This window comes from Micromesistius poutassou (assembly GCF_964030765.1).
Source record: "Micromesistius poutassou genome assembly, chromosome: 21".
Classification (NCBI taxonomy): Eukaryota; Metazoa; Chordata; class Actinopteri; order Gadiformes; family Gadidae; genus Micromesistius; species Micromesistius poutassou.
This window is the reverse complement of record NC_140291.1, coordinates 5262774-5276041: the sequence shown is the minus strand read 5'-3', so window position 1 is coordinate 5276041 and position 13268 is coordinate 5262774. Positions and strand designations below refer to the sequence as shown.

Genomic DNA, 13268 nt, shown 5'->3' with positions numbered 1-13268 from the left:
CCAAAAATGTTTAGAGAAGAAATATGATAAAGAACTGCCATGTTAAAACCTTTTGTAACCCTTGCAAACAACCTCTTCCTAACCTCTTCTGCTAAATCTCCCTCAAATAGCAGTAAAACCACCAGCAAACCCCCAGAGAACAAGCAACAGACACTCTTCTGCCCAAAAGAAGTACCACCCTAACTGAAGAGAAAGGACTGAAGAGGAAGGACTGAAGAGGAAGGACTAAAGAGGAAGGACTAAAGAGGAAGGACTAAAGAGGAAGGACTAAAGAGGAAGGACCAAAGAGGACCAGCCGTGACGACCCGTTCCGCCTACCGTTGAGGGGTTGACACTAGAACCGTGGAGCCTTCCCTTCTGGAAGGTTAGACGAGGTGAAGAAGATCAACCCCAAGAGACATAGTGGCCCGGGTGTCACGCACAGACCCAACGTCTTCCCGGATGGTACAGCAGTAATGATAGCATTACGAACAACTGGAACACCCCAATAAGGAAAACAATCGCCCCCCCCGCACACCCCCTCTCACCCCTATCCAACAGAAGAAGACCCCATCAACTCCCAACACTCGCCCCCCTACTGCCCAAAAGAAGAATAACATCAATTCCTGACACCCCCCTCACCCCTATCCAACAGAAGAAGACCCCATCAACTCCCAACACTCGCCCCCCTACTGCCCAAAAGAAGAATAACATCAATTCCTGACACCCCCCTCACCCCTATCCAACAGAAGAAGACCCCATCAACTCCCAACACTCGCCCCCCCTACTGCCCAAAAGAAGAATAACACAAATTCCTGACACCCCCCCCCTCACCCCTATCCAACAGAAGAAGACCCCATCAACTCCCAACACTCGCCCCCCTACTGCCCAAAAGAAGAATAACATCAATTCCTGACACCCCCCTCACCCCTATCCAACAGAAGAAGACCCCATCAACTCCCAACACTCGCCCCCCTACTGCCCAAAAGAAGAATAACATCAATTCCTGACACCCCCCTCACCCCTATCCAACAGAAGAAGACCCCATCAACTCCCAACACTCGCCCCCCTACTGCCCAAAAGAAGAATAACATCAATTCCTGACACCCCCCCCTCACCCCTATCCAACAGAAGAAGACCCCATCAACTCCCAACACTCGCCCCCCTACTGCCCAAAAGAAGAATAACATCAATTCCTGACACCCCCCTCACCCCTATCCAACAGAAGAAGACCCCATCAACTCCCAACACTCGCCCCCCTACTGCCCAAAAGAAGAATAACATCAATTCCTGACACCCCCCTCACCCCTATCCAACAGAAGAAGACCCCATCAACTCCCAACACTCGCCCCCCTACTGCCCAAAAGAAGAATAACATCAATTCCTGACGCCCCCCTCTCACCCCTATCCAACAAAAGAACTGCTCCAATTCATAACACTCTTCACACAAAATGACCACGCTCAATAGACAACATAATTCAAAAGCAGACGCCACTCTCCAACTACGAGCCGCAATTGCTATAAGAGCCACGGTGGCTAGACATTTGGCGTCCAATGCCAAAAAACAACCACTGTCCTCCAAAGAACAAAAAGAATGGGCTCAGAGAGAACAAAAATACAGAAAGGAATGGGAAAAAGAAGGAATATGGAAAATGGATATGAAAGTCGACATCAACATGATTAAAGATGCCTGGAACCACACTCTACGGGAAAGTGCCAAGTCAGCGATCAAACGCGAGAACGAAATCATTCACCGGAAGAAGGACTCACTCGAACAGAGAGAAAAAAGAGAAAAATACATCACTATCCTGCTAGATGCATACCATGCAGCAATCGACATGGATAAAAGGAAACCAGAAAGCCAACCCGCCCACTCAGGACCAAGATGCATATCCATCCTAAAAGAATCGGATAAAGAAGAAATAAGAACCACGCCACAGACCGAAAACAACCAAAACACTCTCTATCCCAGCCTCTCAGATGTCACGCCCATCCAACACAACACTTCTGATCCTCCTCCATATGTAACCCACGTTCATGCACCAAATTTACCCATATCCCAACATACCCCATCACCCAACGCCCCTTCTGACAAACCCAAGATGAAACAAGATGACCCATCTCCATCACGCCAATATCCAGTGTTAACCATAACACACGGACCAGTGGACATCACATACAATGGCCCAATAGACAAAAAGGATGAAGAGGAAAATGATGACCAAAAAATAATGAGGTGGACACCACGGATACAAACTAATGATGTGATATCAGGAAGGAGTGGCCCAGGAGCTATCATAGGCGAAGAAGAGACATACCCATCAATGCTCTCAAGAGGGAAACGCCAACATAAAGAACCAGAAAGAACACAGTCTGAATCAAGAGAAGAAGAGCACGGGGAAACACTCGAAGAAGCATCTGCCCGATACAGAGAAGAACGCAGAAAAGAAGAGTCTTCCCGATACAGTCAAGAACTGCGTGAAAGAGAAGAGCCTGCACGATACAGTCGAGAACTGTGTGAAAGAGAAGAATCTGCCCGATACAGGCAACAACTGCTTGAAAGAGAAGAGTCTGCACGATACAGTCGAGAACTGTGTGAAAGAGAAGAATCTGCCCGATACAGGCAACAACTGCGTGAAAAAGAAGAAACAGCACGATACACAGAAGAACAACGTGAGAAAGAAAAAACAACACGGTATAGAGAAGAACAACGTCAGAAAGAAGAAACAGCCCGGTACAGAGAAGAACGTGAAAGAGAAGAGGCAACCCGATACAAAGAAAGATACAGTCTCCAATACAATGACGACCGACAAACAAGAGACAGAGAATCCCGGTACATGGAGCAATACCGAGATAAAGAAGAAACCCAAAAGAACCGGGAAACCCACGACAGCAAAAGAGGAGAGAAAGAAGACAACGAACGAATGTTTGGCACATTCATGAACCTTCTAAAAAAGGAATACATGAAGGGAACACAAACACGTGACAAAAAGGATGAAGAAATGGAACAGAGACCAAATTATCGAGACCAAACCCCAAGTCAAACACCACCCCACTTGACACACTACAGAGAAGATGCAACAGCCAGAAATGATGAACAGAACACTTACCAAAGAAGTCAGGAAACAACCCAAACACCAGCCCCCCAATTCAATGTCACGGTTAACACTCCGCTCCAACCTACAAAAGTACCTCATTCCATGGCGACCAGATCACAAAAACCCAACGCCCCAGCTCCTTCAACATCAACTCAGTTTCAACCACCAATGGCATCAGCATATGACCCTGGAACACCCTCCCAACTCAACACTACAGACACAAATCAATTTACTGAGTTACAAAGTGTCCAAACCCAGCCCGACCACCCTCTGCCATATGACACGGACAACTTTATGGCGCCCCTTCTGACAGACGGAGCAAGAAGAGAAATGTACACACCATGGTGCCATCGAGATATGATTGTTCTAACTGAGAGACTACCAATACTCACAGAAGGAGCTTCTTCCTGGATCAGGAAATTCGAAACAGAGACAATTGGAGATGTCCTTGCCTTAGGAGATATACGGGCCATCATCGGCAGATCACATGGACCCAGACAAACCATCGAACTGGAAAAACTGACCCGAACCACCAATATACCAGACAGGATCCCATTCGACAAATACCGAACCATTTTCTGGAAATCCTTACGTGAACTTTACCCAGCCAATACAAAGAAAGCAGGAATCTCAAATCTACACATCGGAACCGAAGAAAACATCTATCAGTACATACAGAGAGCTGAAGAAATGTGGTTGGATAGAAATGATAGCCTCCCACGCAGCAGCAAACTAGCACTCCAAATCTTCCAACAGGCACTGATACAAGGTCTGAACCCTGGAGCACAAGAAACACTGAGAATGGTAGCATCACTAGACTATATGTCATGGGAACAATGGGTGGAACAACTAATTCACCACTATCATCTGGACCAAGAGAACTTGAAGAAAAAGGGCAAAGAACTTGAAGAACTCAACATACAACTAGCAAAAATGAAGATCAAGGAACAAGCGGATCTAAATAAGAAGACCAAAAACACACCAGAACCCATGACCATGATGCCCGTTGCAAGCCAGACCTCGATGACCCATGCCCCGACACCGACTGCACCCAACCACAACGCCACACCACTCATAGTGTACCAGACACCAGCGCCTCAGATATCCACGCCAAATGGATACCAACTCCGAGAAATCATGTCAGCGGATCCGACCCAAACCCAATCCCTGCAGTTTTACCAGCGACCACAAAACCAAAACCAAAGATACAGAGGACAGAAAAGATTCCGAGAAGAATACGGCCAAAAGCCCCCACAAACAATATGCTATCATTGTAACCAACCGGGTCATTGGGTTAGAAATTGCCCCGTGTATAACCAAATGCAATCCTCAACTCAACATTCACAACCTCAAAATCGTCGCCAACTATGCATCCAGGCCCCGCCCCAACCAGGCACACCCATGTACCCCGTACAGCAATAGGGATGCCCAGAGGACGAGCGGACGAGAAAGGAACTAGGACTCGGACAACCAACAGTGGAGGCGTATGTAGGAGGCCACCACTGCACGTTCCTGGTGGACTCGGGAGCATCCGTCTCAACAATCGGATGCCTCGCCGGGAAACCACCTCCATTATCTCACCGCTCTATAAAAACCATGGGGTTCTCTGGGAAGCTCATGGAACAACAGTTCACAACCCCCTTGGACTTTGATATATTGGAACAGAGAGGATCTCATTCGTTCCTCTACGCCCCGGCATGTCCCATCAACTTATTAGGCAGAGACCTGATGAGTTCCCTACAAATCACATTAGCCTGCGACTTGGGAGGCATCACCCTATACCATCCCACCGACCCGGCTCCAGAAGAAGCACACATGTTCATGCTGATTGACGACCCAAGACCAGTAATCCACAATGACACCACGATATACTGGCAGGAACTGACTGGAGCAGTACAAACGATCCCGGGATTGGACAAAACATATGAAAAATGGAAAACTTGGATCCAAAACATGGGAAAATATAACGACCTTGTAGACCCACTACATTGCACACTCAACATCACCCAGGAACAGGATCTACCCTACGACGAACCATGGCAGGAGCAGAAAAATGGAAAACTGGAAGACCTGGAATGTGGAGACATATTCCTAGGACCAGAGGGGGTTGCAGCAGAAGTCCACCTGACCCCAGAACAACTAACATGGTTCCGGCTGGAACCAGACAGTGTTCCCCATGTCTCCCTCCTGGTCAGCACTGACCACCGACCTAAACAACTTGGACCAATGGTGAAAAGAGCACAGGCAGTCCGCCAGTGGTACACTACCGACAACAATTACCTAACGCAAAGCCCAAATGCTGAATTCTGGAAGATATCAACACGAACAATGAACAAAGTGATCGGCAAGACGGTGGAAAGACACAGAATTGCAGTTGAAAAGAAAGACACAGAAGAAGACGAACCTGAAGACCCAGAAGTGACTAACATTCTATCCCGCATAGCAAAGACTGTATGGGCAAAGGATCCATATGATGTGGGGCACACCCCACAACACCACATCGTGGTGAGAATTGAGGACGCTCATCGACCAGAATGGAAACTCCAGTACAAAATCAAAGAAGACGCTGAAGAAGGAATCAGCGACACCATAACAGGTCTACTGAAGGCTGGAGTACTGGAAAAGACAACATCAGAGTGGAACACACCAATCCTACCAGTAAAAAAGGCTGATGGACTCACCTGGAGAATGGTACATGATCTAAGAGCAATCAACACACGAACAATGGCCCCACCAGAAAAGGTTCCCAACCCATACGTGGCCCTGAATGCAGTAAGCCCTCAACACAAATGGTTCACAGTGGTGGATCTCGCCAACGCATTCTTCTGTCTCCCCCTGGCAACTGAGTCAAGACCCTTCTTTGCCTTCACATACAGAGAACAACAATACACCTATACAAGAATGCCCCAAGGATTCCGATCCACCCCCACCATCTTCAACGCCTGCCTAAAACAGGACCTGAAAGAATTGACCCTTCCTCCCGGAACAGTTCTGGTACAATATGTCGACGACCTCCTCCTGGCAGCTGAAACGAAAAAAGCTTGCCTACAAGCCACCGAGACCCTCCTGCACACCATTGCGAAGAAAGGCTACAAGCTCAAGAAAGCCAAACTACAACTGGTCAAGAAGAAGATTACTTTTCTAGGGAAAGTAATAGGAGGGAATAAGAGAGAGATCAGCAAAGAACACAAGAACACGATCAAAGACTATCCAAAGCCAAAAACGGTCCAACAGATGCTAGCGTTCCTGGGACTAACAGGATACAGCCGAACCTACATCCCCGACTACACCGACAAGACAACCACACTACGACAACTCGTCACACAAGCAGGACACAGAAACCTGAAAGCCCCCTTAAAATGGACTCCTGAAGCGGAAAAGGCATTCACCGGACTTAAACAAAGTTTAAATAGTGCTGCAGCACTGGCCGCCCCAAACTATAAGGAGCCCTTCCACCTAGATGTATCAGAAAGAAACTGCGTGGTCAACGGAATCCTGTGGCAGAAACACCAAGGAAGGAGAAAAGTCCTAGCCTACCACAGCTCCACCCTGGAACCCCCAGAAAAAGGACTCCCCGAGTGTGGAAAAGCAATATGTGCTATCGCCAAGAGCCTGGACAAGACGGCCTACATAGTAATGTCACACCCAGTGGTCGTCCATACACCCCATGGAGTGAAAGCCTATCTAGACAGTTCGGACTACACAATCACCACAGCCACCAGAAACGCAAAACTGCAGAGAATATTGGGAAACCCCATGGTCACCTTCACCACCCAGGGAGTCAACATGACCGACACCATGCCGGGCCCCAACGAAGGAGAACCCCACAAGTGCTCTGAAGAAATCAAAAAAGCTGTGAAAATCAGACCAGGACTAGAAGCAGAACCCCTAAATCCAGTGGACATAACTTTGTACACCGACGGATGCTGCTACAAAGCTAATAACGGAGAAAACGTGGCCTCCTGGGCTGTAGTGGAACAAACCAACAAAGGACTATGCAGCACTCTGGCCAGCGGCATATTGGAACAACCCGCCTCAGCACAAAGGGCCGAACTACATGCTATGTGTGAAGGACTACGGATAGCCCATGGAAGAAGACTCAACCTCTACACCGACTCCAACTATGCATATGAACTGGCCCACCCAAATGGACGACAGATGATCGACAGACACATGACTACCAGCGCTAACACCAAAGCGAAACACACAGATCTGATCCTGCAGCTGGCCAAAACAGCTCAATTACCTCAAGAAGTAGCCATCATGCACTGTCGAGGACATCAGAAGACACAAACAGCGGAAGCAAGAGGAAACCACGCGGCGGATGAAGCAGCAAAGAAAGCGGGAGGATTCGTGCCAGTAGAACGTCTAAAGGAAGGAGGGTACACTCCAGTTGTACACCTGATGATGGCCAATGAAGAAACAAATCTCCACCCAGATGAAGAGATGGTCAAACAAATGCAAGAGGCAGCAGGACCATATGAGAAGACAGCATGGCGAGACAAGGGGGCCAGAGAAAGCCCAGACGGAATATACTACTCCTGCACGGGGAAGCCAGTTGTCTCCACCAAGGCCCTGTTGTTCCTCCTGAGAAAAGAACATGGATTGGCACACGAAGGAAGAGCGAAAACCCGAGAAAGAATTGAAAAATACTGGTGGCATCCAGCACTCAAAGCCACATGTGACCAGTATGTCCAAGACTGTCAAACATGTCAAGCCTGCAATCAAAGACCAGGATTCAAGATAAACCGAGGATACTTTCCCGTGCCCCAGCTCCCGTTCCAAGAGATCTACATGGATTACACAGACATGGGACAAGAAAACAGAGTAGATGGGAAACGATTCATGCTTGTAGTCGTCGACAGGTTCTCCAGATGGGTAGAAGCAATCCCCACTAAAAGGGAAGATGCAGACACAGTGATCAAATGGTTGACGCAGGAACTGATTCCCCGATGGGGATACCCCAAATTAATCTGCTCTGACAATGGTACCCACTTCGCCAACACCCATCTCCAAGAAGTGGAAACATACCTAGGTTTGAATCACAGATTTGGCTCAGCATATCATCCCCAATCACAAGGCCTGGTAGAGAGAGCTAACCAGACAATCAAGAACCAGGTGACCAAGATTCTCCGAAGCAACAAACAGGAGAGAACAAGAGACAGCCCAGAAGAGGTGGAAACCCGTACCCTGGGTCGGATACAGGCAAACCACTTGGCAGTTGAAGTTGGAAAAAGAAAGACTGGAAAGAAGATGACCTGGATAACAGCCTTACCACTAGCATTAATGGCCATACGTTCCTCTCCCTCCAGCACTACCCTTCTCAGTCCACATGAACTAGTCACAGGGCGACCCATGCAGGGGCCACATAGCCCACCATCAAAGGGGCCCCCATCAGACAGGTTCGACGAGGTAATGCAAGAATACCTACAGGCACTAACTCAAGCATCCTACAGATTGTTTTCTCAGATCACCGACCCGGCACAGTCCAAAAAAGAAGACGACCCCCCACCGGCAGTATCACCTGGCGAGTGGATCTGGGTGAAAAAGCACCACCGAAAGAACCTGGAGGACCGGTGGGAGGGACCATACAAAGTGCTTTTGGCAACACCATTCTCTGTTTCAGTAGCAGACCGAAGAGGAGCCCAGTGGCACCACCTGAGCCGGTGCCGCAAAGCAGACACTCCTGGCAGATCGTGGACTGAAACCTTGACCGACCTCGCTACACTCCAAGCCAAGGACAACCCTGCCCCGACCCAAGATGACAAGCCCGAATAGACACCCAGGGACATACCTGGTAGGACTTCTGCTGATGGTCCTGATCCAAAAGACGATGGCTGATACCTCCAGATGCATGGGATCCGTCCGGATTCCAATGCACAAAGATGCAACAATATCGGGAGTAACCACGTTGACGTACTGCTACGGAATAGCAACAACATTTGAACTGGATATTTGTCGACTAATGGACTGTGGACAAAGTGAAGACTCATTTTACAAAGCTGATAAATATTTGTGTATAGCAACCGAGATTACAGGATTCTACCGAGGCCCCAAAGCCTGCAGTGTCTGGAAACAAGCATCATGGTTCACACACCCTGGATACGAGGAGGGATACTATCCTAAGGAAGCTCCATGGGAGGGAGTCCAAAAAGAGATATCCCTGTGCAGGAAGGACTACGGATATGAAGAAATCTGGAAAAGAGGAAATAAAGCAACCAAGAGAGAACAGATATCATTAACATTAAGAGCAGGACTAACCGTGCCCGGGATAGGACGACTCCCACATAAAAAAGAGGACATCAGAGGATTTCATCTACTGCTGGGAGCAGACATGGAGGGAAAGGACCCACAGGCTCAAATCTACCTCCAGGCACAGAAATGTGGGGACAACCAATTAGCACCCAAAGGCTCTAACGGTGCCCCGGTAGTAACGCCTGTATCACTGCCCAAGATAATGTACCCGGACCCAATTCAAGACATTGAAGCGGATAAGTGGGAAGTAGAAACAGGGGGACCTAATGTAAATATATGGTTAAAATGGTTGAATTACACGGCACAAGCTCAGGGAAAAACCGATTGTATAATCTGCGCTGAAGGACGACCCACTTTAACCACAGCTCCCGCTAGAATTACCCCGTTTAACTCAAGAGAAGGGTTTGCATGTTTACTAGAACTGTTTGTAGACGGCCACATCGCTGGATGTACGACTAATGTAAAAGGCTTATTAGATATAATGTATCCTGAGACCCTAATTAGAGCTATACCCCCTAGCTTCGAAGTTAATCTTACTCCTGGCTACCATTGCATCCAAGGTAATGGCATAGGTAAGAAAGTGGGGTCCCTTCCTCTTGGAGTATGTAACACCACTAGAGTGATAGATCTGTTATCTAATATGACTCATGCTCGTAGTGACATATGGTGGTTCTGCGGAGGACAAATCATCAGGGGGGTTCTCCCCATAAATTTCTCTGGAACATGCGCTGTAATTCAACTTGTAATGCCTATCTATATTTTACCAGATAGCGAAGATGTTATGAATCTTAAAATATGGAAGAATAGAGACTTCCCAAATTTTATTCGCCAGAAACGAACACTGAAACTGGTCCCAGGAAGTTTTGATAAAAATATTTACATAGACTCCATAGGTGTGCCCCGAGGCGTCCCCGACGAACATAAAGCTCGCAATCAAGTAATAGCAGGATTTGAATCTGTTTTTGTTTGGTGGGCCACCATTAATAAAAATGTTGACTGGATAAACTATATATATTATAATCAACAGCGGTTTGTCAACTTTACCACCGAGGCGATTAGGGGAATATCAGAACAATTAGATGCTACCTCTCGTATGGCCTATCAAAACCGGTTAGCATTAGACATGTGGACGGCTGAGCAAGGAGGGGTGTGCCAGATGATAGGAACTGCATGTTGTACTTATATCCCCAATAACACAGCTCCAGATGGGTCAGTGTCCAGAGCATTGGCAGGCCTACAGGCCCTCAGATTAGAGTGGGCGGAGAACTCGGGCATCACTAACCCCATCACCGGGTGGATGGAGAACATACTTGGTAAATGGATGGGTCCAATTCACTCAGTCTTTATGATGGGAATAGTAGCAATAACTGTGTTGGTTATTATCGGTTGTTGTTGCATTCCCTGCATACGAGGACTACTGAATCGGTTGATCACCACAGCAGTGAGTGCTCCAAGACTGCCAGATGTCTTACAGGCTTATGTAGGAATCGAACCTACTCCGGAGACAATGAGTGAACAGCAACACGAAGGGCCCGATGTGATCAGATTAAATTACATAGAATAGTCTCCGGTCCCCAGAAGTTATGTGCATGTATCTAAGAGAAGCAATATACCTGGTTTACTTGAATGAGGAAACATTGAACAAACCTATGAGAGTCATGTAATATATTACAAAATGTTGTTTAGATTTAAATGTATAATGTCCAAAACTCTACATAAATAAAACTCACTGAGCCATTCAAACCTATCCAACTCGAAGGAAAATTTAAAATTGTGTTACTTTTTATGTTCAGTAGATTTTCATACATGCTGAAAAAATTGTGTTACTTTTTGTTATGTTCAGTAGATTTTCATACATGCTGAAAAAATTGTGTTACTTTTTATGTTCAGTAGATTTTCATACATGCTGAAAAAATTGTGTTACTTTTTGTTATGTTCAGTAGATTTTCCGTACATGCTGAAAAAATTGTGTTACTTTTTATGTTCAGTAGATTTTCATACATGCTGAAAAAATTGTGTTACTTTTTGTTATGTTCAGTAGATTTTCCGTACATGCTGAAAAAATTGTGTTACTTTTTGTTATGTTCAGTAGATTTTCAATATTTACTGAAAATTTTTGTTGTTTTGTTTTTGTTATATTTGGTAAATTTTCGATGCATACTGAAAGGGTATAAATTCTGTGTTATGACAAACAAGTGAATTTAAAAAAAAGGTTTAACCATTTACCTATGCTGCTCAATTTTTTGTAATGTTGAAAGTATATGAATTTAATATTGTTTTATGCCTAGAAGTGTTTTGACAAAGTTTCCATTGATGAATACATATGTGCCTTTATGATTATGCCTTTATGACCATATGACGTATTGATTGTATTGTGTAGTGTTGATTATGTTGATGATTGTTCCATTGTAACCAACCCATGGGTATGTACATATTTTTTCTTTTGCTTTTTTCTCTTGTTTTTTATATATGCTGTTGGTAATATTAGTGGTTTGTAGAATGGTCATCTGAGATGACCAAGGAGGGAATTGTGACATTTTTTAATTGTAATATTCCCTAGCGATACATTTTTACTGTAATACTCTCACTTAGCCATATCCAGTAGCACCAAGCATAGTTTAGAGGTAATTTCCCCTCCTAATCGCCTGAGGGCAGCACTGAACACAATTGATAAAGTTATAAAACATTTACACTAGGGGCAGCAACGGACACACACAGGAAGTGAGAAAACCCAAAGAAGAACACCTGGGATACATAAACTCAGACTCCGCCTTTGGAAGACAGAATCTCTCAGCGGCGTATCTTCCTGCATGCTAAGCTCTGAGACGCTCCGCGCGTGTTATTTACGATCCCTCTCCTTTTGTTTCATAGACGATAGACAATAGACCAAAAACCTTAACCAAATAAAGTGAGTTAAAAGCGATCCTGTCTCGGCGGCCTTTCCTGGACCAAAATCCACAACACATGGAAGCATGGAAACACCAAAGACAGAACACAGACACACACCTACCTGTGATGTGCTTGAGCGTAGTACTGTGTAGCACTGATATACTGTGCTCCCAGATCTGCTAAACTTGATGTGCCGTCTGGATTTCTACTGGTCGACATCCTTCCCCCTACATGGAAGAATAAAGTTGAAAAACAAACTGACATTTCCTTTGTCTTCATCACATGTATGTATGTATGTATGTATGTATGTATGTATGTATACTATAGTTTACATACGTGTGATGAATTTAAATTAAATTGACAGTTAACAATGTAAGGCTGTATAAATATACACACAGCTGTATAGTAGTACTGTATACAGCTTTGCGTGCCGTTAACAATACATTTTCATACAGGCCTACCTGGAATTCTTGGCTATCCACATTGTGTTTCATAAAGCCCACACAGCCTACCTGTATTGTGTAAATATGCCAAATGTAACACAATCCTCAGAAGTTCTACTGAAATATTCAATGGCACCCTTGAAATCGTCCAAACTTACCAGTGCCCTTTGACTTGTCCCACACTACTATTTGTACTTTGTTTTGCAATTCTCTCCTCAAAAGACAGGCGCATAAACTACCAGTTACCCCCGCGCCCACTATCAATACCCGGGACATGTTGGCGTAAAGAAGACGACTACTAGACTTCCACGACACAACTTGTTGTTACATGAATACCCTTGCAGAACGTTGGCTTGCTGTCTTCACTCTGGGGAAAAAAGGGTTGGCCAACCAATAATATTTCCGGGGTTGATTTCTGATCCACATGAGCCTGCATGTAATTATACACTTTTAGACAAGTTATAAACAAATACCTATACAACATTGGCACAACTGTTTATTATAGGGCACATCTATGAATTTGTATGTAATACGTTTAAAGTCGAATAGAGGTTTGATAACATTATTATCGCATCCAGAATAGGTACAACATAAACAACAACAA

General features: G+C 45.6%; 1 protein-coding gene across 1 annotated transcript in view; it reads right to left on the bottom strand.

Annotated features, from left to right (window-relative positions):
* Positions 1-12996, bottom strand: part of rnls (renalase, FAD-dependent amine oxidase) — a 26505-nt gene extending 13509 nt beyond the window's left edge. The window contains 2 exon segments of the mRNA XM_084485768.1: positions 12343-12448; positions 12823-12996. Of these exon segments, the coding sequence (XP_084341894.1) occupies positions 12343-12448; positions 12823-12940 (224 nt within the window). The 5' untranslated portion in view covers positions 12941-12996.
* Positions 12997-13268: the final 272 nt, after the last annotated feature.